This window comes from Mustela erminea, chromosome 18 (genome assembly GCF_009829155.1).
Source record: "Mustela erminea isolate mMusErm1 chromosome 18, mMusErm1.Pri, whole genome shotgun sequence".
Taxonomy (NCBI): Eukaryota; Metazoa; Chordata; class Mammalia; order Carnivora; family Mustelidae; genus Mustela; species Mustela erminea.
In genome coordinates this window covers 13,147,917-13,167,483 of record NC_045631.1, presented here as the reverse complement: position 1 = coordinate 13,167,483, position 19,567 = coordinate 13,147,917, and the positions used below count along the sequence as shown (strand labels likewise).

The following is a 19,567-nucleotide window of genomic DNA, read 5'->3' as shown; positions in this document are numbered from 1 at the left end:
AAGGCAGCCACTCAACCAACTGAGCCACCCAGGCATCCCTGATGACCTTTTTCCTAAGGGGAACCCAGGGGTTGCTCTGGAAACAAGGGTAGGGGTGAGGCTGAGGACAAGCCCCTTTCCTCCAGTCTCCAAGGGAGGAAAGGCTGAGACCCTGCCACCAGCTGGGTCTCACCCCTGCACAGACCCACTCAAGACTCTTGGGGATTCTCAATGGCCAAGAGAGAAGTGGGGCCTTACCCAGCACTCCAGGCCCTCGCTACCCCTTTCCTTTTCCCGCATGCCACACAGTGCCACCTCCAGGCCTTTGCTCCTGCCACTCGGCCCACCTAGAAATCCCTTCTGTGTGCTCACTACCCAGGGTTGCCACTCACTGGCCCCTCACCTTGGAAGGGCAGGCCTGGAGTCCGGCTCACGTCCTGGAGGAAGCGAACGAGGTGTGGTTGGAGGACCGTGGAGCAGCTATGGTAGGCAGCCACGATGTATAGCAACCTCCAGCCTCGCTGGCAGCTGTCCCTATGGGGAAACGCATACAGGGCCACATCACAGCTGGCCACAGCCCTGGAGGGCCATGCGGGGAGACTCCGGGGATGGGGCTGGATGTCTCTGGCTCTCAGACAGCTTGTTGGCTGACGGTGCTCCCCAGCCAGGTAGAGAGGGCGGGGGCCCCAGAGCCATGTAGAAAGTACATTGTGCTTGGGAAAACAAGGTGGGAGACAGGGAAAGAAGGAGATGAGGCCCTTGACAGGACAAGCCAGACATGCACAAAACAAACAAACAAACAAACAAAAAACAAAATTAAAAAACCCACAAGTATTCTCTGGGTGTAATCTCTCTGGGGAGGCTCCTGGGTGGAGGACCTTGAAGGAGGGCAAGAAGAACCTGCTGGGGCTGGGTACAAGGGATGGCAGGGAGGGCCAGGGGGTGGGAAGGGGCAGGAGGATATGCTGAGTGCTTCTAAAACTCCTGGGAGTGGAGTAGAGAGCAAGTGGGGGAGGTAGACCAGATGGGGACAGGAGGGTAGATCTGGTGATAGCAAGAGCGTCCCATGCTGGCCACTTGCTCTGTGCCAGTCCCATGTAAGACACATTCACCTTCCCACTGCCCCGCAGGCAAGGTTTCATTTCTGGGGCCAGCTGGGGCCTGTGGCCAACACTTGGGCTTCCTTTAAGAAAGCACCCACTCCTCCCCAGTTCACAAGGTTTGATGACAGACATGGGAGCCAGGTCTGGCCTAGAACTAGAACACTGTAGCTGCCTGGCCACAGTGATTGGTTTAGGGATGGTTTTTGATCTTGGTCTGGCCAATCAGAGTTCAACCTTCCTTTGGATCCAGTGACTGGTTGAGGGACAAAAATCTGACCCAGTTCTAGCCAGTCAAAGCTCCATATCCTCCAGCCATTGTGGTTGGTTCAGGGATGGGCATGGGACTAACTGAAGCCAAAAAGACTAGATTTGGGAATTTTTGCTAAAAACTTGGGTCAATCTGGCTTTCCCTAAGAATACTAAACTGGCAAATGTCTTCTCAGAACTGGTATCTTGCCAGTGGATGGGAGATATTACTAAAGAACGCTAACAACACGGAGAGCAGCAGGGCTAGAATGTAGAGAAAGCCTGTTCCCAATGACACCTGGATCCAGCCATGCCTGAAGCCATATTTGGGCTTTTCAGTCACCTGAATCCTCTTTTGGTTAAACCATCTTGAACTGGGTTTCTGTCACTTGCAACCAAGATCCTGGATTTATCACATGATCAATGCCATTTTACAGACGAGGAAAATGAGGCTGAGAGAGCAGCAGCAGCTTGTCTCAGACCAAGCAATTCCAAACATGTGTACTCTAACCATTGGGTGAGGAAGAGGATGAGGGGAAGAGAATTAGGAGGGAAGACCTGGGTAGGGGGTGAGAGTCTAAACTGGTTACTCCTGGAGCAAGGACACAGCATGGGAACAGGGGACAGAGGGAAAGGCCCAGCTCACTCACGGCTTGGTGCTGGTGTTGTCCGTGATCTGCTTCACAACTTGGCAGTAACATTCGTCCCGCATGACTTCATGGTCCCCACACAGCTGAAGGAGGGCAGGCCATTACATGGCAAGGCCAGGCCAGGGCCCGTGCCACACCCCAGACACAAAAGAACAGGGTGTGTGCTTGGAGAAAGGCCTGGTGTCCTTTCCCCAGCCCCCTCCCCACCTGCAGGATGCACTCCTCTTTGGGCTTCCCCTCTGCCCAAAGTCTTGCAACTTTGGGTAACAGATAGGAAAACTGAGCCACACAAGCCGGAAAGGGAGCATCTGGCGAAGTCTGCTGGACTGACCTTCAGGAGGGTGTAAAGCACGTCCAGTTCACTTTGGCCTTTCAGTGGCGCATCGCCCATGAACCTCATCACAGCTATAAGAAAGACTTGCCCCACTGAGGCCAGCAGACACCTAGCTGCCCGCTCTACCCCCATGGCACCCCAAGGTTGGGTCCGTCCCCAGGAGGCAGCTGGGGGCTTAATGGGGCCCCAGGTCTGAGTTGAGGGGAGGGGGAAGACTCAAGACCAGAGGGGTGGGATAGGCAGGGTCACGGGGTGCTGGATCCCAGCTGGTCCCGGGGGCCTGGCCACGGTTCCATCCCACCCGCACACCTAGGAACATGTCGGTGGCCATCTTGTTGAGGCTGCTGTCGCTGAGCTCGATAAGAGATTCCTGAAGCGGGGTCTGTGAGGGGAGGAAGGGAGCTGTGTCAGGGCCAGGGGGTGCCTCCCGTCTCATGACAGAAGAGTCCACATCACAGAAGAGGTGCCAGGCTTGCTCGGCAATGGGGACAGATCCTGCCCCTGGGAGGAATCAAGCGGCTGGGGTGCTGAGAGCTGGGAGGGGGCCCACTGAGGACAAGGCTGTTTTCCCGAGGGGCCTGGAAGGGGGAATCTTGCCATCACCATTTTACAGATGGGGAAACAGGCCTGGGGCTGGATACCTTGGTGAAGCAGAGCATGTCTTCCAAGGTTCTGGATTCCCGGCCTTCCTTGGATTTGAGCCTGAGGCCATCCCTGCAACAGGAGATAGGTTGCAGGGATGGCGCTGCTGACTAGCATCGCCTCTGAGCTTCTGGCGACATCCCCTTCCCACCCAGAATGTTCTCCACCCCACGTCAGTTGGCCAGGCAGGAAGGCTCCCAGAAGTAGAGGCTGCAGGCGGACCTCACATCTGGCAGGGTTTCTCATCCCCCCCCAACAAGTGGGTGCCCCCAGGTGGATGGCTGTAAGAAGCCCCAGAAGGATCTTCCTCAGAGTGGGGATAAAGGATGAGGCCACCACTCACTGGGGTCTCCTCTGAGGGTCTCGGAAATACTTCTGGGCAAACTCAAGCATCGAGTACGGGGGGAGAGTCAGGCCATCCTCCGCACCATCAGGGCAGCCAGCCCTGACCGGGGGTCCCTGCAGGAGGGCCAGAGCTAAGAGGTCCTGGCCTGCCACACCGGGTCACATTCATAGCTGCCACACCCAACTCCAGGCTGACTCTGTCCTGAGCCTCTCAGGCTACCCCTAACCTCCACCCATCGAAACCTACCCCCATTCAGTAGTCCTGGCACCCTTCTCCTGGCCCCACTTTCCACAGGCCCAGCTGACCTCGCCCCCTGCTGCACCTGGCCACGCCCCCCATCTGAGTACAGGATTAGCTTCCCCAGCTGCTTGGTTGTGGCTGACCTTGTCCTTCACTCCTTAGTTTTACCTCACCCCACCCCTTGCTAGCTTCATTCCACACACCCAATCCCGCCTCATTTGACAGCCCCACCCCTACTGGCCCCCAGGCTGGTCCTGCTCCAGGGGCCTCATCACAATCCTTCTGCTGACCACCACCACCCCAACCCCATTTGGCCACACCTCCAGCCCTCTCAGGTCCCATCCCCTAGGTCACACATCTGGCTAGCCCTACCAGGTTCTCCTATCCTGGAACTGGTCACACTCTTGGCTGACCTTGCTCCCCTCTGCCTCCACTATCAGGCTGAGCAACCCCTGTGTTCCAGCCCCATGGCCAGCCCAGCAGGTCTCACCTCCCTCCTGCGGCCCACCTCCCATGCAGCGGCTGTGGAGGCCACGGCAGCAGCCACAGCTGCAGCCCGGCCCCTGCCTGGCTCAGCTGGCAACTGTAGGAAGTCAGGGGCGGCCGCGGGCTGCACCAGCTCCGGAGGGAAGCGGCCCACACGCCCGTGGATGGTCCCGAACCTCCAGCCTAGGGGCCAGGTAAGGGGTCTGAGACAAACAGAAGGGTCTTGTCTTGGGATTAAGGGGCCCCTGAAGGGGTAATCGAGCTCCTTCCTGCCCTTGGCCCAGGGTCTGTGAGGGAGCCCTACCGGGAGCCTATCTGCAGATGCTGACACAGGGACAGGGAAGACATTCCCTCAGTGGAGGTGGACGAGAAGACACAGTGCTTGTAGACCCTCGGGCAGAGAGAGACCCAGGCCACATACAGGGGAACACTAACACTTGCAGAGACCCCTCAGCCCGACATGAAGACAGAGGGCTGGGCTAGGGGGCTGCCAGGAGGACAGACAGACAGCTGGGCTAGGGGGCTGCCAGGAGGACCGCTCTGGGGCAGGAGAAACCCCACTGAGCCTGTGTAGTGCCAGCTCATGAAGCCAGTTAGGGTTTCCAGGTTTGGGAGCGAGGGAGTCTAGACGGGGAGGGGGCAGAAATCTGGGGGTATCCACCAAAGTCGGGGCCTCTGCGCCGCAGTTCCTCCAGGTACACCACCTTCTTGCGGACAACACAGCCGGCACTGTACCCTGGGGGTCAAGCTGATGTCAGCACAGGCCAGGAGGCCCCTGGCCCGGCCTCCCCCTCCAGTACCCAGCATCTCAAGGCCCTGACCCGTTCGGGGAGGCTCCAGGGGCTGCAGGTGGATGATGTCGCCCTTGTGGAAGGCCAGCAGCGCTGGGTCTTCGGGCAGGAAGTTTCTCACCGCGACCACATAGTCCGAGCCCTGGGAGGAGGGCCCGGGAGAGGGGCTGTGGTCCCATCCCCCACCCCCACCCCCAAGCCTGGGGCCATGCCCTGGCTCCTCTCTCCCACAGGTATTCCTCCCTGATTCCTGGGCAACATTCTGAACATTCGGCAGGTGCAAGAGGGAAGGATGCTGTATGAGTCAAAGGGGTTCCTACAACTATGAAGGGCTGGAGCTGAGAGTCCGAGGGACACTGGGTGGCCATCAGGACGTGTACAGGCCTTACCCACCCCCCCCCAAAGCTGCCCCACTGAGGCCAGCTGCTGGGCCTGAGGCTACCTGGTGGGGAGGAAGGGAGGCTGCGGAGGCTGAGGCGGGCACTCGCCCTGGGGCTCAGGGTGGGGCTGGGGTGACACCTATGATGAGGGCATTAGGAAAGGCTTTGAGGGAGCTGGCAAAAGTGGGAACAGGTGTCCCAGACATGGCCTATGCAAAGGCCCGAAAGATGCCAGATGTCTGTGGACACGGGCACGCACACACACCCCCACACACACACTCACACCCATGCCTCCCAGGCAGGGCAGCAGGCATGTCCATGATGCAGAAGAGCCCTGTTCTCTGCCCCCAGGCCCCTCAGGAAAGGGCATCTGTAGGAGGACCCTGACCTTCTTCAGCTCCAGGATGAAGTCGTCCACCAGGGTCTTGACCTGGTGAGCTCGGGCTGAGAAGAGGATGACCTTCTCACTGGCCAGGTTGAACTCCAGCATGTTCTGGGAGGGGATGGTCACAAAGAGGATATCCGCAAAGCTGGAGGACGGGGAGAGTCATGAAGGCAGGGCTCCTTGGCCGGAGGATGCCGTCCTCCCTTCCCATCCTGGTCCTTCTGTTCCTGCCCTGTATGGTTTCCAAAGCCCAGTCCCACCCCAGCCCCCTGCCCCCTGCCACCACGGGACCTGGGAGCCTGCCTAGCCTCCCCACCCCATCCTGCCTGTGGCTCCAGCTCATTTCCTAGCCCCTGTGAACTCACACTCCAGCCCTCACTACACTTTGCCTTGCTCTGTTTGTTTCTTTCTCTCTCTCTCTCTTTTTAAAAAGATTTTATTTGAGAGAGAGAACGTGCACACAAGTTGGGGGGTCTAGTGGCAGAGGGAGAAGGAGAGACAAGTTTCCTGCTGCGCAGAGAGCCCCATGCAGGGCTCTATCCCAGGATCCTGAGATCATGGCCTGAGCGGAAGGCAGAGGCTTACCCACTTAACTGACTGAGCCACTCAGGTGCCCCTGTTTGTTTGTTTCTTAATCCAGCCTTCTAGGTCTTGCCCACAGAAACGCCTCTCTTTCACCCACTGACCAAATTCTCTGCATCTTTCAAAGCAAGGAGCTTTCACACAACCAGCGAGCGAGGCTCTGTCTCTGGGCTTGTGTGACAGAGGACAAAAAGGGCTGCTGGCAGAGGAGGGGTCCGCAGACTCCGTGATGTCTTATGCTGGAGCACCCTTGCCCTTCCCGGCTGTTCACAACACAGACGCCCGCACTGCATAGTGAGCTCTGGGAGGGCAGGTCTGGGGTGTAGGCTAAGAGGCAGGACAGGGTGGCGGGCTGCTAGCATCATCTACTTCCTGGTTTTGTGAGTTGAGACAAGCCACTTCTGTCACGGAGCCTCAGTTGCCCTGTCTGTAAAATGGACTTGGCCCAGAGCCTGGCACATCACAGGCAGCTGGCAGTTGGCTGGAGCAAGAGTCTGGGAGGAGAGGCTGCTGTTGGTCCACGCCCACCTCCAGCCAGCCCCATTCTCACCCGCCTGTCCCCAGGTCACCTGTACGTGCGCAGGACCTGCAGCTGCCCGCCAGCCTCCCGGCTGCCCTTGACCATCCTCAGGAGCTTGATGCCTGTGTGGGACACGGCTAGGATCTGCACGCCAGTGCCCACGCTGCCCTGGGTGGGGATGAGGGACACGTGAGTCTTCTAGTCTTCTCCCTGAAGCCCCTGGGTGAGTGGGGGCCAGCAGGGGGCTCGCACCGTGGCGGGGAAGAGGCGGGAGAAGTAGACCTCCCAGCTGTCACGTGCGGTGCTGACCACTGCCCGCTTCACGCTCTCCGTTGCCAGGGGCCGCTGTGTGTCCAGCTGGTTCTGGGCTAAGGGATGCCAGGTCAGGTCAGAATCCTCCCTCCCCTCCCCTGCCAGCCCACATTGCAGGGAGGGAGGCTGACACCTGGCAAGAAGGTACTGGAATTGTGTTCTCAGTGTCTACAAGGGGAACCAAGATCCACGGACAGACAGGATGGCTGGGGACACAGGGTGTGTTAGGCAAATCTGAACTCAGCCTGACACCTGGCCAGGGAAGATGCCAGAAACAGAGCCAAGGGAGCTGTCCAGGAGGCAATCAGGGCTGGGTTCGTCATCCCCAGTCTCCCTGTGGAAGGGGCTAGCCTGACTCTAGCTGGATGCCCCATCCGTGTCCTTTCCTGTCCCCCATGGTACCAAACAAGGCCTTCATCTTCAGTCTCTCGTCCTCAGAGATGCGCAGGCAGGCCTCGGACAGCGTGTCATGGAGGATCTGTGGGAATGAGCCCCAATGCAGGTGGCTGGCGAGACTCCCCCAGCTGGGAACCCAGGCTGGACTGTTCTAGTGGGAGTAGGAATGCGGAGGTTTCTACTTATGTGGCAGTGGGGTCATCTGTGTGAATCAGATCCCAGTTACAGAGGCCCCTCTTCTTCCTCCTCTCTTCTACAACCCATGCTGCCCTTGGGCCATAGCTTCCTCCTGTACTTACTGGGGCTGAGATTTGATTTCTGAATACCATCCCGCTCAACCCAATACAAATCAGGTGTATCTGGTTAAATCCAAATTGTGGGCTTACTGACCTTGACAGTGGAGGTGGGAAATTCAGTAGAACAGCTTCCCATCCTCGCTGTGGTCAAGGACCCCATATCCAAGAGTACAGAAATGAAATCTGCAGACAGCTAGTCTATGTACCCATTGCCCTGGTGAGTACACTGAGGCAGAAAGGGACGAGAAGACCTCACCTGCCGGAACAAGAGGTCTAGCTGCACAGGATGGCTGTAGCTGTCCTTGGGGTAAAACACCTGTGGGATTGGGGCTCCAGTGAGGCCCTTGGGACAGTCCCCTCGCTTTGCTTCCCACCGGGCCCCATCCCCTAAATACAGCGGGCTCCATCCTCTGGCTCTGACTCCGCCCCCTTACATGGACCACGTTCTTGTGCCCCACCCCCAGCTCCGCCCCTCCTCCCTGCCCCCTGCAGGGGAGAGGGCTTCCCCCCCATGCAGCCCCTCCCTTGGCTTCAACAGTGTCAAGTACCTCTTTGCGCAAGAAGATCCGCCAGGGGGCGTCCTGGTAGCCGTAGAAGTTGGGGTTCACTAGGCGGTGAAGCCGCGTCTGCCGGGGTTCCTCAGAGGGCTCCAGAGACCGCGAAGGCGGCACTGGGGAGCACAGTGAGTCGGGTAGGCATGAGTCAGAGACACAGGGCCGATGAGGGAAGAGACTGGGGGCGACCTCTTGTCAGGTAAGGGACCAGGGCTAAGAGGTTTCCCACACCCCTGACAGTGGACACACCAGTCATGAGGGCACAGGAACAATCATAACAGCTCAGCTCTGGCTCAGTCTTTCATTTGATGCATATACAGAGCACCTAGTGTATGACGCCGGTCTGTGCTAGAGGCTGGGTGTGAACAGTAGAGACAAAACTCCTGTCCTTGTGTTGACAGTCTTGTGTTAGGTGTTGATGGAACAGCAAGAAATAACAAAGGTCTCAGTTCTAGGAGCTGGGATGGAAATAAATCTTGTGTATTTAGGAGAAAGTCTAGGGGCTTGTCTGTGAGGGTCCTTCAGTCTCTGTGACCTGGCATACCTCTCTGAGATGACACTTAGCCAAGACCCGAATGATGAGATGGGCCAGGCATGCAAAGATCTTCTGGGGAAGAGCATTCTAGGTATAGCAAGTGCAAAGGCCCTGGGGTAGGAGTGGGCTTGCTGTGTTCCAGGAACAGAGTGTACCAAAGGGAAAGTGGGAGGGGATGAGGTTGTAGAGGTGGGCAGATTGTGCAGGGTCTCATAGGCCATAGTGAAAAGTCTGGAGTTCATCCTAGAAATCATGGGAGAGTTCTTGGCAGAGACATGATGTGAGCTTTTAAAACATGTTTTAAAAGATTGTATTTATTTATTTCAAAGACAGAGGTAGGCAGAGAGGCAGGCAGAGAGAGGGAAGCAGGCTCCCTGCTGAGCAGAGAGCCCAATGCGGAGCTTGATCCCAGGACCCTGGGATCATGACCCGAAGGCAGAGGCTTTAACCCACTGAGCCACCCAGGTGCCCCAACATGATGTAAGCTTTTAAGATATACTGTGGTTGCCATGAGGCAGAGAACATAGAGATTAGGGTTCCAATTATGAGTCTAGGGGGGCTGAGTTTATATTCCTGGTCTGACCCTTTGAACCGTGTGATCTTGGACAAGTCACGTAACCTCTCTGTGTCTGTTTTCTCATCTGTAACATAGAGACCGGAACAGTATTTCCTTGAAGGATTTGAGTGGGGATTTACTGAGGCCAGAGCAGGTCTAGCCTGAAATCAGTGTTACGTAAGTGCTGATGTACTTACTTGAATCTGCACAGAGTAGGTCCACAAGGGCTCAGGGACACAGACACACACATGCCACGGACATGAAGACTGGGACTCCCCTGTGCTCACACAGGCTTATACCCTTGGACCCTCATGCCCCTCTCTCCCTTCTTCCTCCTGGCCTCTCACCTGGAGTGGGTCCGACGGATGGCCTTGGTGTGCTGGTCACTGGCTTGACCAAGGCCACAGCCTCTCTGGGCACCTGTTCCCACCACAAAGAGAGTGCTCAGGGGGCAGAACGGAGGCGGGGAGCCAGGAAGGGGGCAGTGGCAGGGGCAGCCGCTTATAGGGGCAGCTGGCTTTGGAGGCACTCCAGGGCCGCAGCCCAAACGTGTCCCTCACCTGGCTGCCCCCTGCTGCCGCTGGGTCGCCCATCTGCCCCTTGAGGATCATTAGTGCCTCCTCGTGGGGATCTGGCCGCTTCGCAAACATCTTTCCGCCATCCTTCCTGATGGATTGGATAGGGGTTTTTCTTCTTCCCAGCTACAAATACCTGTAACAGGGAACTTCTTCCTCCACCCCCAGCCCCACCCCCATCATTACACGTGAGCGCACAGAGAGGGTCAGAGACTGGCCTGAGGTCACACAGCACAACCTAGAGAGCAGTGGTCTCAGTCTTCCTCTGGCTGAAGGATCATTGGGACCATCTGCATGAGCAGACTCACTCCCTGCAGGGTGCCGGGCAGGGGGCTGCTCCCCAGGTGGACGGGCCCACAGCAAGGAGGGCCCCCCCCACATACCGTCCAGAGTGCTGGATGGTGGGGACAGGGGCAGAGCTGACCTGAGGGCCTCGGGCCGGCCTCCCCGGGGCGGCTGCTGGTACTGCCTCACGATGTTCTTGATCTGCTGCGTGGGCTGCGGGAAGTGCTCTGAGTTGAGTGTGGAATACCGGACCAGATCTGGACAGGGTGCAGCTGTAGGCAAGGGCGGGTGGGGGTGGGGGACAGGGTGAGGCCCCAGGGGACACACTACAATCCCAGTCCTGTCCCGGGAAGTCCCCCCACCCCCCACCACAGGGATAGGACACTCACTGGTTTCTAGACAAACCCGATGCTGAGCTAGAACAGGGATGGCCACGGGCTTGGTGGGGGGTCTTGGGGCCTTGGCCAGAGGGGCAGGGGCCAGAGGCTTTGGAGAGGAGCGGAGGAGCACAGGCTTGGCTGGGGGTCCAGTGCCCACAAACTGCGGCCGTGCCTCTGGTGGTAGGGGTTTCTGCAGAGAACAGGGGATAGGGTGTGCTTCCTGGGACACACCCGCCTGTTCTTAGGGACCCCACATTTATGCCCAGGATGGGCTGCGGGGCGACTGCCCCAGAGAGGAACAAAAATGCCCCAGAGCAGCACGCCTCTCGGCTGGGCAGGCCAGGCTCACCTCCGGGGGCAAGGGCCTTGGGGTAGGGCCCAGGGGCTGCTGCTGGAGTGCCATGGCCTGCAGGGTCATCTCCCGGGCCTGGGGAGAGGTGGTGGCGGTGGTGACTGGCAGGCCCAAACTCAGGGCACCCCCCGCACCCATCCGGCACTCACCAGGAGGACGGCCTGCTTGTGGATGAAGGCCTGCTGCAGGGCCAGCGTGGAGGCATCTAGGCCTGGGACTGGGGGGGAGCCGAGTCGGAGGGCGTGGATCCCAAGGGATGGGAGGTAGAGGGAAATAGGAATTCCCCAGCTATCCCCCACCCTGCCGCTGTCCCCCTCACCCCCTCCCGCCAGGCCCGTGGCTGCCTCCATCCTAGCAGGTAGAGGAGCCCCGAGAACCCGCAGGAGAGCCCCCCTCATCTCGCCCGACCCCAGAACCACCCTGGGGGCAGGCACTGACTTGGCTTTGGCTTTGGCTCTGGGGGTCTCCTGGGGGGGTCTTCAGTGCTGCTACTACCGCTGCCACCAGGCTGGCCTCCCCCTTTCATGCGATAGGCAATGGCTGTTGGCTTCTCCAGGTCCTGGGGGCAGCAGGTGGCTCAAGTGTCTGCCTCACTGTCATGCTCCTCAGACACCAAGGCAACGGGCACCCGACACCAGCCACCTCCTCTGTCCCTGGGGCGTCTGCTCCATGCCCAGCCTCCAGTCATGCAGCATACCAGTCAGTACTCCCACAGCTGTGCAAACTCCCCAAACCCATCCCCCTTCCCACAGGTGAATGAACAGTTTCCAGGAGATGCTATGCCCTGCTCAGGGCCCACATCATGCCACGGAGGGGCTCCTGGAAGTTCCCAGAATGAGCAAGGGTGCCTGAAGGGGCTGGCTCCCACTGGAGGTGGAGGAGGGGCCCATGGGTCCTTCTGGGGTCAGCCTGGAGCATCTTGAGCTACGGGGACACCCTCAGCCCTGGCTGTGAGATGCTCCTGAACCACCCTGTGGTCCCAGCTGTCTGCAAACACCACCCTCGCCAATCCCTACCACATCCCCGTAGGACAGCACGGGGTCGAAGAGGCTGTCCAGGTAGCCGTCCAGTCCCTTGTGGGGCACAGAGGGTTCTCCCGGGGTGTCTGAGTCTGGTTGGGAGGGTGGGGGACACAAAAGCCAAGTTCTTTTCTCCTGCTAATCTCCCCATTGCCTCCAAGATCCCTCCCCACCAGACAGTGGCCACTGCTGGCTGGCCTTGGTAGTTCGCTGTCCCTCTCTGGGTCCCATTAGTACCGTCCTCGTTGTGGCTGCAGTACCCATCGGAGTCAGCTACTCTGGGCACGTGTCCCTGGGCCTGGGGCCTGGTGGGTGTGTCCTCATCCGAGTCCCAGCTGTTCCCAAACAACCTGTAGGGAAGGGGGCCCTGGAGCAGCTCCCCTCCTACGAGATCGTGGCTCTCCCTGAATCACCCCCCAACCCCACCACCATGTTCTCTCTGGGCTCTGGAAATGGGTGACTCCCTCCCTTTAAAGGTGGGACCCGGAGGGGGCAGCAGAACATCGGGCTCTTGATCTCGGGATACTGAGTGCGAGACCACGCTGGGTGTAGAAGTTGCTTAAAGCTTAGGTTTAGAACTCAGCTCTGAACCAGCAGCTGGGAGAAAAACCGTGTGCGAGGAGAGGCCATCTGCGTGAAGGGCCCGGGTAGCCACCTACGCTCTGGGGCCTCCCCTGCCGGCCACAGGCCCTTCTGCACCCACGATGAAGTACGACTTCTGTCTCGGGAAGTCCCGGAGCAGCTCGAGGTTGGACACCAGGTCCAGCACATAGTCGTGGCCTGCCAGCTCTGCCCACTGGACCCCATGCCTCATGGCCACCGTCCAGCCCCGCCAGCCGTCTGCCAGGCCCCTGGAGACAGTACATGGAGGAGCAGGGATGAGGGACGGAGCCAAAAGGTACTGTCTGGAGAAACCATGGAACATGAGCCAGACCCTAAGCATGACCAGAGTGGACCCCATGGTGGGGGGAGGGGTTGTCTGGTCTCCTGCTCCGCCCCCCCCTTCTGCACCAGCCTTGGGTGCCTTCCAGGGTGGGGCCTTCCAGGAGCCAACCTGTGCCGCAGAATGTCTCCAGCCACCTCTTCCCCCGTACTCCAGGAGTGCACCGGGCAGGAGAACTGGTCGCCTGGGGCAGATGCTGGGTTCAGCCAGGATGCATCGGCGGCCCAGGCCTGCTCCTTCTCTGCCTGCTTGCCCACTCTTGTCCTGGACGCTGGATCTGCACCCTCCCGGCCCCCGCTCCCTTCCCCCATTCCAGGTCCAGCCCCAACATCCACCTGCTGACCTCTCTCCTAAGACACACCCAGAGGGCCCCTCCCCAGCATCTCCTGATCCCCGGGGCGCACTGGGGCCTGCTGACTCCAGTGGCCCCTCTGGAGGGAGAGAGGGACTAGGGAAGGCAGCTCGTGGTGGGGAGAGGACAGCTCACCATTGAAGCAGCCCACGTCCAGCGCCATGCTGGCCTTCTCCTGGGTTGCTCTCCACTCGAGCTGGGTTGGCGGGAAGGTGCGGGCCGCCCCAGAACCCTGCTGTTGGCCTTGGCCCATGGCCTGCATGAGCCGGTGCTGACACACAGCCTGGAAGCCATTCTGCCCGTGATCAGACACAAACCTGATGGGCGGGGGAGTTGGAGCCAGGATGAAGAGGGGACTGTGGCTAGATAGAGGGGGATTCTAAGTCTAATCTGAGGGAGGCCTAGGCTAGGCCAGAGCTGTGAGGTGAAACTGACAAGGCCCCAGCTCTGAGGCTGGCTTGGAAGGGTCCCAGGCTATAGTCCAGAGCTCTGGGATGACACTGAAGGGGTCCCTTGAGAGCCCAGAGTCCCAGGACTAAGCTGAAAGGGTCCCAGGCTAACCAGAAGTATCTTTAGCCAGCACAGAGGTCCAACGAAAGGCCAAACAGGTTCCAGGAAGGCCCACCAAAGCTTGTTGGAGCAAAACGTCATTGACAAGGTGGGCTCTGCAGCAGGGTGTGGGCAAGAATGTGGACTCTGAACACTCTTCCCATCCCCTTCACCAAGCCTCCCATGGGGTCATCTGCCCCCTCTGAGCCCGCCTCCAGCTCCTTATCCATACAAGAGATGGCTGAAAGGGTTCAACTTGACCCAGGCCCAATCAGACTGATCCCCTCCAGAGGCAGGTGCCCCACATACCTGGCTCTCTGGCTCCTTCCCTCCCTGCTGCTGGAACAGCCGTGGAGCAGGCCCACGGTGGCCGCAAGAGGGAACCCAGAGCTGTGCCCACAGGAAGCCCCAGACAGGCAGGCAGTGGTCCTAACCTGCTGCCCCAGCTTCCCAAGACTGACCCTCTGAGCTGCCCACTGACCCTCTGAGCAGGAGTGGCCCTGCACACTGAGGCTCACAGCCCCCACCCCATTTGTCCTGTTACCAATGCTAATTCACAGGTGAGGAAAGAGACTCAGAGAAGGGCAGTGACTTGCCCCAGGTCACACAGCAGGGAAGTATCAGAGCTGGGCTTTGCACCCGGGGCCTGCCTGAGCTCGCTCTTTTGCAAATCACCTTTCTCACCTGGCATCATCATTGTCATCAGCATCACCAATATGATCAGGATGCCAACAAGATCTACACCCACACACCACTTCCGGTATTCTATAGGTTGAACCTGGGATTTGAACCCCGACTGTCGTGTGTCCAGCCTCTCCACTCCTAACTACCTGGCCCTTTTCGCATGACATGACAGATCAGCGCCTTTTCCCCAAATTCCCCAGACCCTGGTCTTGGCCATCGTCTGAGTTTTGCCTGAGCCCTACCCTCCAGAGTGAACACCTGCCGTCGTTTCTGGCTCGAGCTCGGTGGAGACGGAGACCAGCCTCTGGTCCAGCCCCAGTGCCTGAGCTTCCCAGCACAGAGACCTCACTCCCGCCCGGCCTGACCTCTTACATCCCGCCCCGGGGTCCTCATGCCCACATCACCATCCTCATGCCCTGGCCAGGTCCACTCACTTGAGCAGGTACTTGTTCAGGCGCGAAGAAGGTGCAAAGCCGCCAAGGCAGGTAGCCAGTAAGAGCCAGCCACGCTCGGCATTGTGGGCACTGGGGTTGCGCCACACCTGGTTTGCCAGCTGCGCCAGGATCTCGTCCCGGAGTTCAGGTATCGCCAGCCCCTTGTGCACGATGTAGTTCCCGAAGACATTTTCCTGGGCACCATACAGGTGGGGGTCGCCCATGAAACGCAGGATCTAGGCCACAAACAGACTCTCCTGGGCCTCTTGGAAGATGGTTCCTGCCAGGGTCCCACCACCCCCAACACGCACCCCTCTCCCATCCTTTCCCCATGTTCCCGGAAAGCCCAGATAACATGCTCATGAAGCTTCCACGAGCGCTTTCCATACAGCCCCAGCTCTAGCCTGCATCCCTGGCCTCCAGCCAGCCCTCCACCTCCTGCTCCAGGCCCCAGAGAGCACTCTATAACATCCACATCTGACCGAGCACCTTCCTTGGTTTCCCAGGGCCCTTGGAATGAACTCCAAGCTCTGGATCTGGCATACAGGCCCTTGGGACCCCTCCCTGCCTCTGCCCTTCTGACTTTCACCAACTGACGTGTTGACATCAAGTTTTTCTTCTCTCTGTGCCTTCTCCATCTGTCTCAGCTAGCAGACTCTGAGCTCAAATGCTGCACCCCCCCCAACCCCGCACTTTCCCCCCAAGAAGCCCTCTCTGATTCTGTCCATCCAGAACGGGATTAGGGCTCCAGTCAGACTTCCTGGCCTCTGTGCCCGACCTCTGTCCATGCTAATCGTCACTGGTCAGGTGTACTCAGCCTTCTCCCTCGGACTAGGAAGGCCTCGAGGAGAGGAACCAAATCTATTCTTGGTGTCCCTGGGAAGCTCTTTGCCAGGAAGACGGCTGGGAGAAGAAAGTCTCCCAATCCCCCGAGTGGGATTAGTCCTAGCCCAGAGTGGAGCCCAGATTCCATCCCACACCAGAAGTCTTTCTTCCAAAGAAGAGCCCCAGGCTAAATGGCCTGGGCTAGTGGAGGGCTGAGGATGGCAAAAGGAGCCTCACGGCCTGAGACTTCAAAGGCGGCCTGGGCGGACCCTTACCAGCTTGAAGACGCTCATGGCTTCCGCGTGGCACTCTGCTGGCAGCCGCGTGAGGGGTGTCCTCAGGGGCACTGTCAGCATCCCGAAGGCAGGTTCCTGTGGACACAGGGCGGGGCATGGGGACCGAGCTGGGGCTTGTGGGCACATCTGGATACACTGCTCTGTGCCAGGGAGGGGGACAAGAGCCAGGGAGCTATGGGCTCCTTTCCCCAGGGTGTGGATGAGGCTACTGAGGCCTGAAAGGGGGCAGACCATGGCCATCAGCAAGCTGGGGGTGGAGACCATCTGAGCATCCTGGAGAGTCGGAAATGAAAAACGGGATGATGTCCCGTGGTTCGACCAGTTGTTAAACATTTGAAATAGTTCCAACTGGCGGGCAAACAGCCACTTCCTAAGCCCCCGAGGGCCCCCCACTTCCGTCCAGCCCTCCCCCGGAGCCCCCAGCCTCCTCATGATCCAGCAACTCAAGGGCTCATACCCCACGCCGCAGGGCACGGCCAGGAGCCTGCCCCAGGCTGACATCAGTGTGACTTCTCGTCTGTCAGTGCCCACTGGCCAGGGCCACGTGGGACCACACCAGCTTTTACCTTAAAGTGGCATCGGACAAACTTGGCCATGGGGTAGTTGTTGATATCCAGGGGCAGTGTGACACGGGGTTCAGCCTGGAGCCGGGGAGTCCGCACAGGGGCCACCCGGGGCACCTGAGCTGCTCTGAGGCCTGTGGAGAGAGGGAGGTTGTGGGGCACCAGAGTCCAGCACTCACCCACACCCACCCCCCACCCCAGGGTCCAGCACTCACGGACCTGCCACGGCTTGTAAGAGTCCTGCCAGCTCAGCAGGTACCTCCAGGTGCCCCACAGCTATCACCTCCCGCTTGCTCAGCTCCTGGAGGGACAGCCCCGAGTGAGGGGCAGGCCCGCCACAACGCCCGCCAGCCAGCCTCCCTTCTTACCCCTGCTGCCACCCAGCGCCCACACCCACCTCCAGCTCCCGGAGCCGCGCCTCCTCCGCCCGGAGCCTCCTCTCTGCCCTCAGCTGCAGGAGAGCAGATGGTCAAGGCAGGGGAATGGTGGGCAGAGGCGACAGCAGGCCCCAGGCCGGGGGCAGCCTGAGCCAGCTCCCAGAGGGTGGCTGGCGCCTTGCAGGCGGCAGAGGGAGGCAAAGATATGGCCGGAGAAACAGGAAGGGAAGAGCGAGAGACAGAGACACGAGGCAGAGGGAGTAATACTTGGGAGAAAGGGAAAGACCCATAGGTGGTCCCCTCCTCTCCCTCCACAAAGCCTTCAGTAGAAGCCGGGTAGTTCTTCAAGGCTTTGGGACTACATTTGTCCTTTGCGTCGTTGGTTTATATGACAACAGGCCAAGACAGGCATTGAAGTAAAAGGAAAACTGTATCTAGGGCGGCTTCAGTCGACAAATTCTGTCATACCCGACGACTGAAGGCCTTGCTATGAACCCGGCACAGGCCAAATCCTTCATGAGCAAGATCTCACAGAACCCCCTCCACAACCCCTGGGGAAGGCGGGTAAAGTGAGGATGGGCAAGGTCAAGGTCACAGCTAGCGAGTGGCAGAGTGGGCATTGGAACCCAGGCCTGTGTGAGGCCAGGAGTCCCCTCCTGGGTGCTAAGTGCCTCCTCCCTCCCGCTGCCGCCTGGTTCCCTGGAGCAGGTGGAGGGGCCGGCCTGCACCTTGAGGTAATGACGGTGGTTCATGTATGTGTGCACCAGGGACCGGAATTTCACCAGGTTCCTCCTCATCTGCTGATACCGCTGCCTGGAGGGAGTGGGGGGGTGGGGGGGTGGAAAGAAGTGTGTGGGGGAGGGAATGGGGCAGGCAGGGGTTGGGATCACCGGGTGGCCAAGGTGCAGAGATGCCCACGCCAGCCTGGCCAGGATATCAGCACCCAGGGTTCAGTATGGGAGCCCTGTACAGCTCAGAGAGGGGCAGTGACTTGGCCAAGGTCACACAGCCAATTAAGTGGCAGGGCCTGGACCACACTGCTGGGAGCAGGCCCACCCCAATGGGTTGTCCTCCCAGGGCTCCTAAGATGCAGGCTGGGGCCCCTCTTGGCTGGAGAGATCAGGAGGGCCATGGGCTCGGTGGGCAGGACGGCCCAAGGCAGAGCCATAGTTGGAACATCCTTCTGGCTGAGGCTCAGCTCTTACTTGCATGCCTCGGGGCCAGGGAGCTTCGTCGTCGTACCCTCCCCCCCCCCCCCCCCCGCTCTGACATGGCCCCGCCCAAGCCTCGCCATGGGGTTCCGGGGAGCCCTGCCCCGGGAGGGCCGGGTACCTGGCCAGGTAGCCCCGGGCCCGGCTCTGCAGCAGGACGATCTTGCGCCGCAGCGAGCGGAAGCGCCGGCGGATGAGGAAGCCGCGGAGGCAGCGCTGCAGGGTGAGGGCCGCCAGGTGCAGGACGCGCTCCCGCATGCTCTCCAGCAGCTGGTGCAGGTGCTCCTTGAGGAACAGCTGCGGAGGGCGGGCGGCTGTGAGGGTCTCCCGGGAGGCAGCGGGGGAGGACCAGCTGGGGTGGGTGCGGGGCGGGCTGAGCTCGGAGAGGTGGGAGGAGCTGCGACCGGGAACCGGGCGGAGAGCCCGGCCCGAGTAACGGTCCCCAGACGGGACCAAGCCCCACCGCGCTGCTCTCTAGGTCAGGAATGTTCGGTCGCGCCGTTTCTCATTCCATCGTCTCACTCTGAAGCCCCTGAACTTGTGGCTTCCAGGGGCGGCGCGTGGGGTGGGGCTCACCTTGCTGACCCCGACGCGGTACATACTCGGCAGGACCGTGCACAGGCGGCTCAGCACGGACACGCACATGTCCCCGCTGGCTGGCAGATTGTGCTTGAGGGCCACGAGACAGCGGTACCTAAGGTTCCCGTGGAATAAGACACTTTACTGCCACCTGCTGGAAACTTGTAATAGCTTCAAATTACTCCTAGAACCTACACACACACACAGGCGGTGAAACTAGGGAAAAATGCGGAAGGATAAATCTGCTCTGTGATAGCTGGCCGATGATGAGCTTGGGTGGTGAACAACCTGAGCAGCTGTGCATGGCAGGCTGCGTCTTGCCTGGGTTTTGGGGCCGCGGGGGAGCTGAAGGATCTGTGGAGCTCAGGAACCATCCTACTGCGGTACCTGTCAATGAACACCTGGAAGGGCAGGCGCACTGGAAAGCCCTCTTTGCGGATTCGCACAGTCTCCAGCACCCCCGAGTAGCGCAGCTGCGCCATAACCACGTCTGGCTCAAAGAGGCCTGGCTCCTGTAAGAACGGCCCAGATAGGGAGTTTGCACACCAGTCCACCCACGTGCCGCAGGCACTAGCAGTTACAAACAGTCCCCACAGTGGGCTGGGCGGATGGAGGCCCAGAGAGGCACAGCCACTTGCCCCAGGTCACACATCATGGGGAAGAGGATTTGGCTCTTCGCATACCTTCTTGTGGTTGGGCTTCAGGCACCGAACGAACAAGGGGTTACACCTGCGCAGGGGCAGGAGGACGGGCTGTGTGAGGTCCCAGAGAGGGAAGTGTTGACCATAAAGGTGGTGGTGTGGGTCAGAG

The 19,567-nt window shown here is 59.7% G+C and overlaps 1 protein-coding gene across 1 annotated transcript in view; it reads right to left on the bottom strand.

The window, feature by feature from the left end:
• Positions 1-19,567, bottom strand: part of MYO15A (myosin XVA) — a 48,687-nt gene that overhangs the window by 10,124 nt on the left and 18,996 nt on the right. The window contains exons 20-56 of the mRNA XM_032321336.1: positions 19,441-19,486; positions 19,145-19,269; positions 18,755-18,872; positions 18,300-18,475; positions 17,696-17,780; positions 16,988-17,041; positions 16,810-16,891; positions 16,594-16,724; positions 16,007-16,102; positions 14,907-15,142; positions 13,375-13,556; positions 12,999-13,071; positions 12,604-12,795; positions 12,143-12,294; positions 11,942-12,036; positions 11,364-11,484; positions 11,075-11,142; positions 10,923-11,000; positions 10,583-10,763; positions 10,333-10,465; positions 9,894-9,999; positions 9,681-9,753; positions 8,237-8,358; positions 7,945-8,004; positions 7,399-7,474; positions 6,937-7,052; positions 6,734-6,852; positions 5,586-5,727; positions 4,848-4,959; positions 4,688-4,762; positions 4,031-4,209; positions 3,298-3,413; positions 2,954-3,026; positions 2,622-2,694; positions 2,310-2,383; positions 1,979-2,061; positions 383-513 (exon numbers count right to left, since the gene is read on the bottom strand). Coding sequence (XP_032177227.1) covers positions 383-513; positions 1,979-2,061; positions 2,310-2,383; positions 2,622-2,694; positions 2,954-3,026; positions 3,298-3,413; positions 4,031-4,209; positions 4,688-4,762; positions 4,848-4,959; positions 5,586-5,727; positions 6,734-6,852; positions 6,937-7,052; positions 7,399-7,474; positions 7,945-8,004; positions 8,237-8,358; positions 9,681-9,753; positions 9,894-9,999; positions 10,333-10,465; positions 10,583-10,763; positions 10,923-11,000; positions 11,075-11,142; positions 11,364-11,484; positions 11,942-12,036; positions 12,143-12,294; positions 12,604-12,795; positions 12,999-13,071; positions 13,375-13,556; positions 14,907-15,142; positions 16,007-16,102; positions 16,594-16,724; positions 16,810-16,891; positions 16,988-17,041; positions 17,696-17,780; positions 18,300-18,475; positions 18,755-18,872; positions 19,145-19,269; positions 19,441-19,486 — 4,154 coding nt within the window. The remainder of the gene's footprint in view (positions 1-382; positions 514-1,978; positions 2,062-2,309; positions 2,384-2,621; positions 2,695-2,953; positions 3,027-3,297; positions 3,414-4,030; positions 4,210-4,687; positions 4,763-4,847; positions 4,960-5,585; positions 5,728-6,733; positions 6,853-6,936; positions 7,053-7,398; positions 7,475-7,944; positions 8,005-8,236; positions 8,359-9,680; positions 9,754-9,893; positions 10,000-10,332; positions 10,466-10,582; positions 10,764-10,922; positions 11,001-11,074; positions 11,143-11,363; positions 11,485-11,941; positions 12,037-12,142; positions 12,295-12,603; positions 12,796-12,998; positions 13,072-13,374; positions 13,557-14,906; positions 15,143-16,006; positions 16,103-16,593; positions 16,725-16,809; positions 16,892-16,987; positions 17,042-17,695; positions 17,781-18,299; positions 18,476-18,754; positions 18,873-19,144; positions 19,270-19,440; positions 19,487-19,567) is intronic.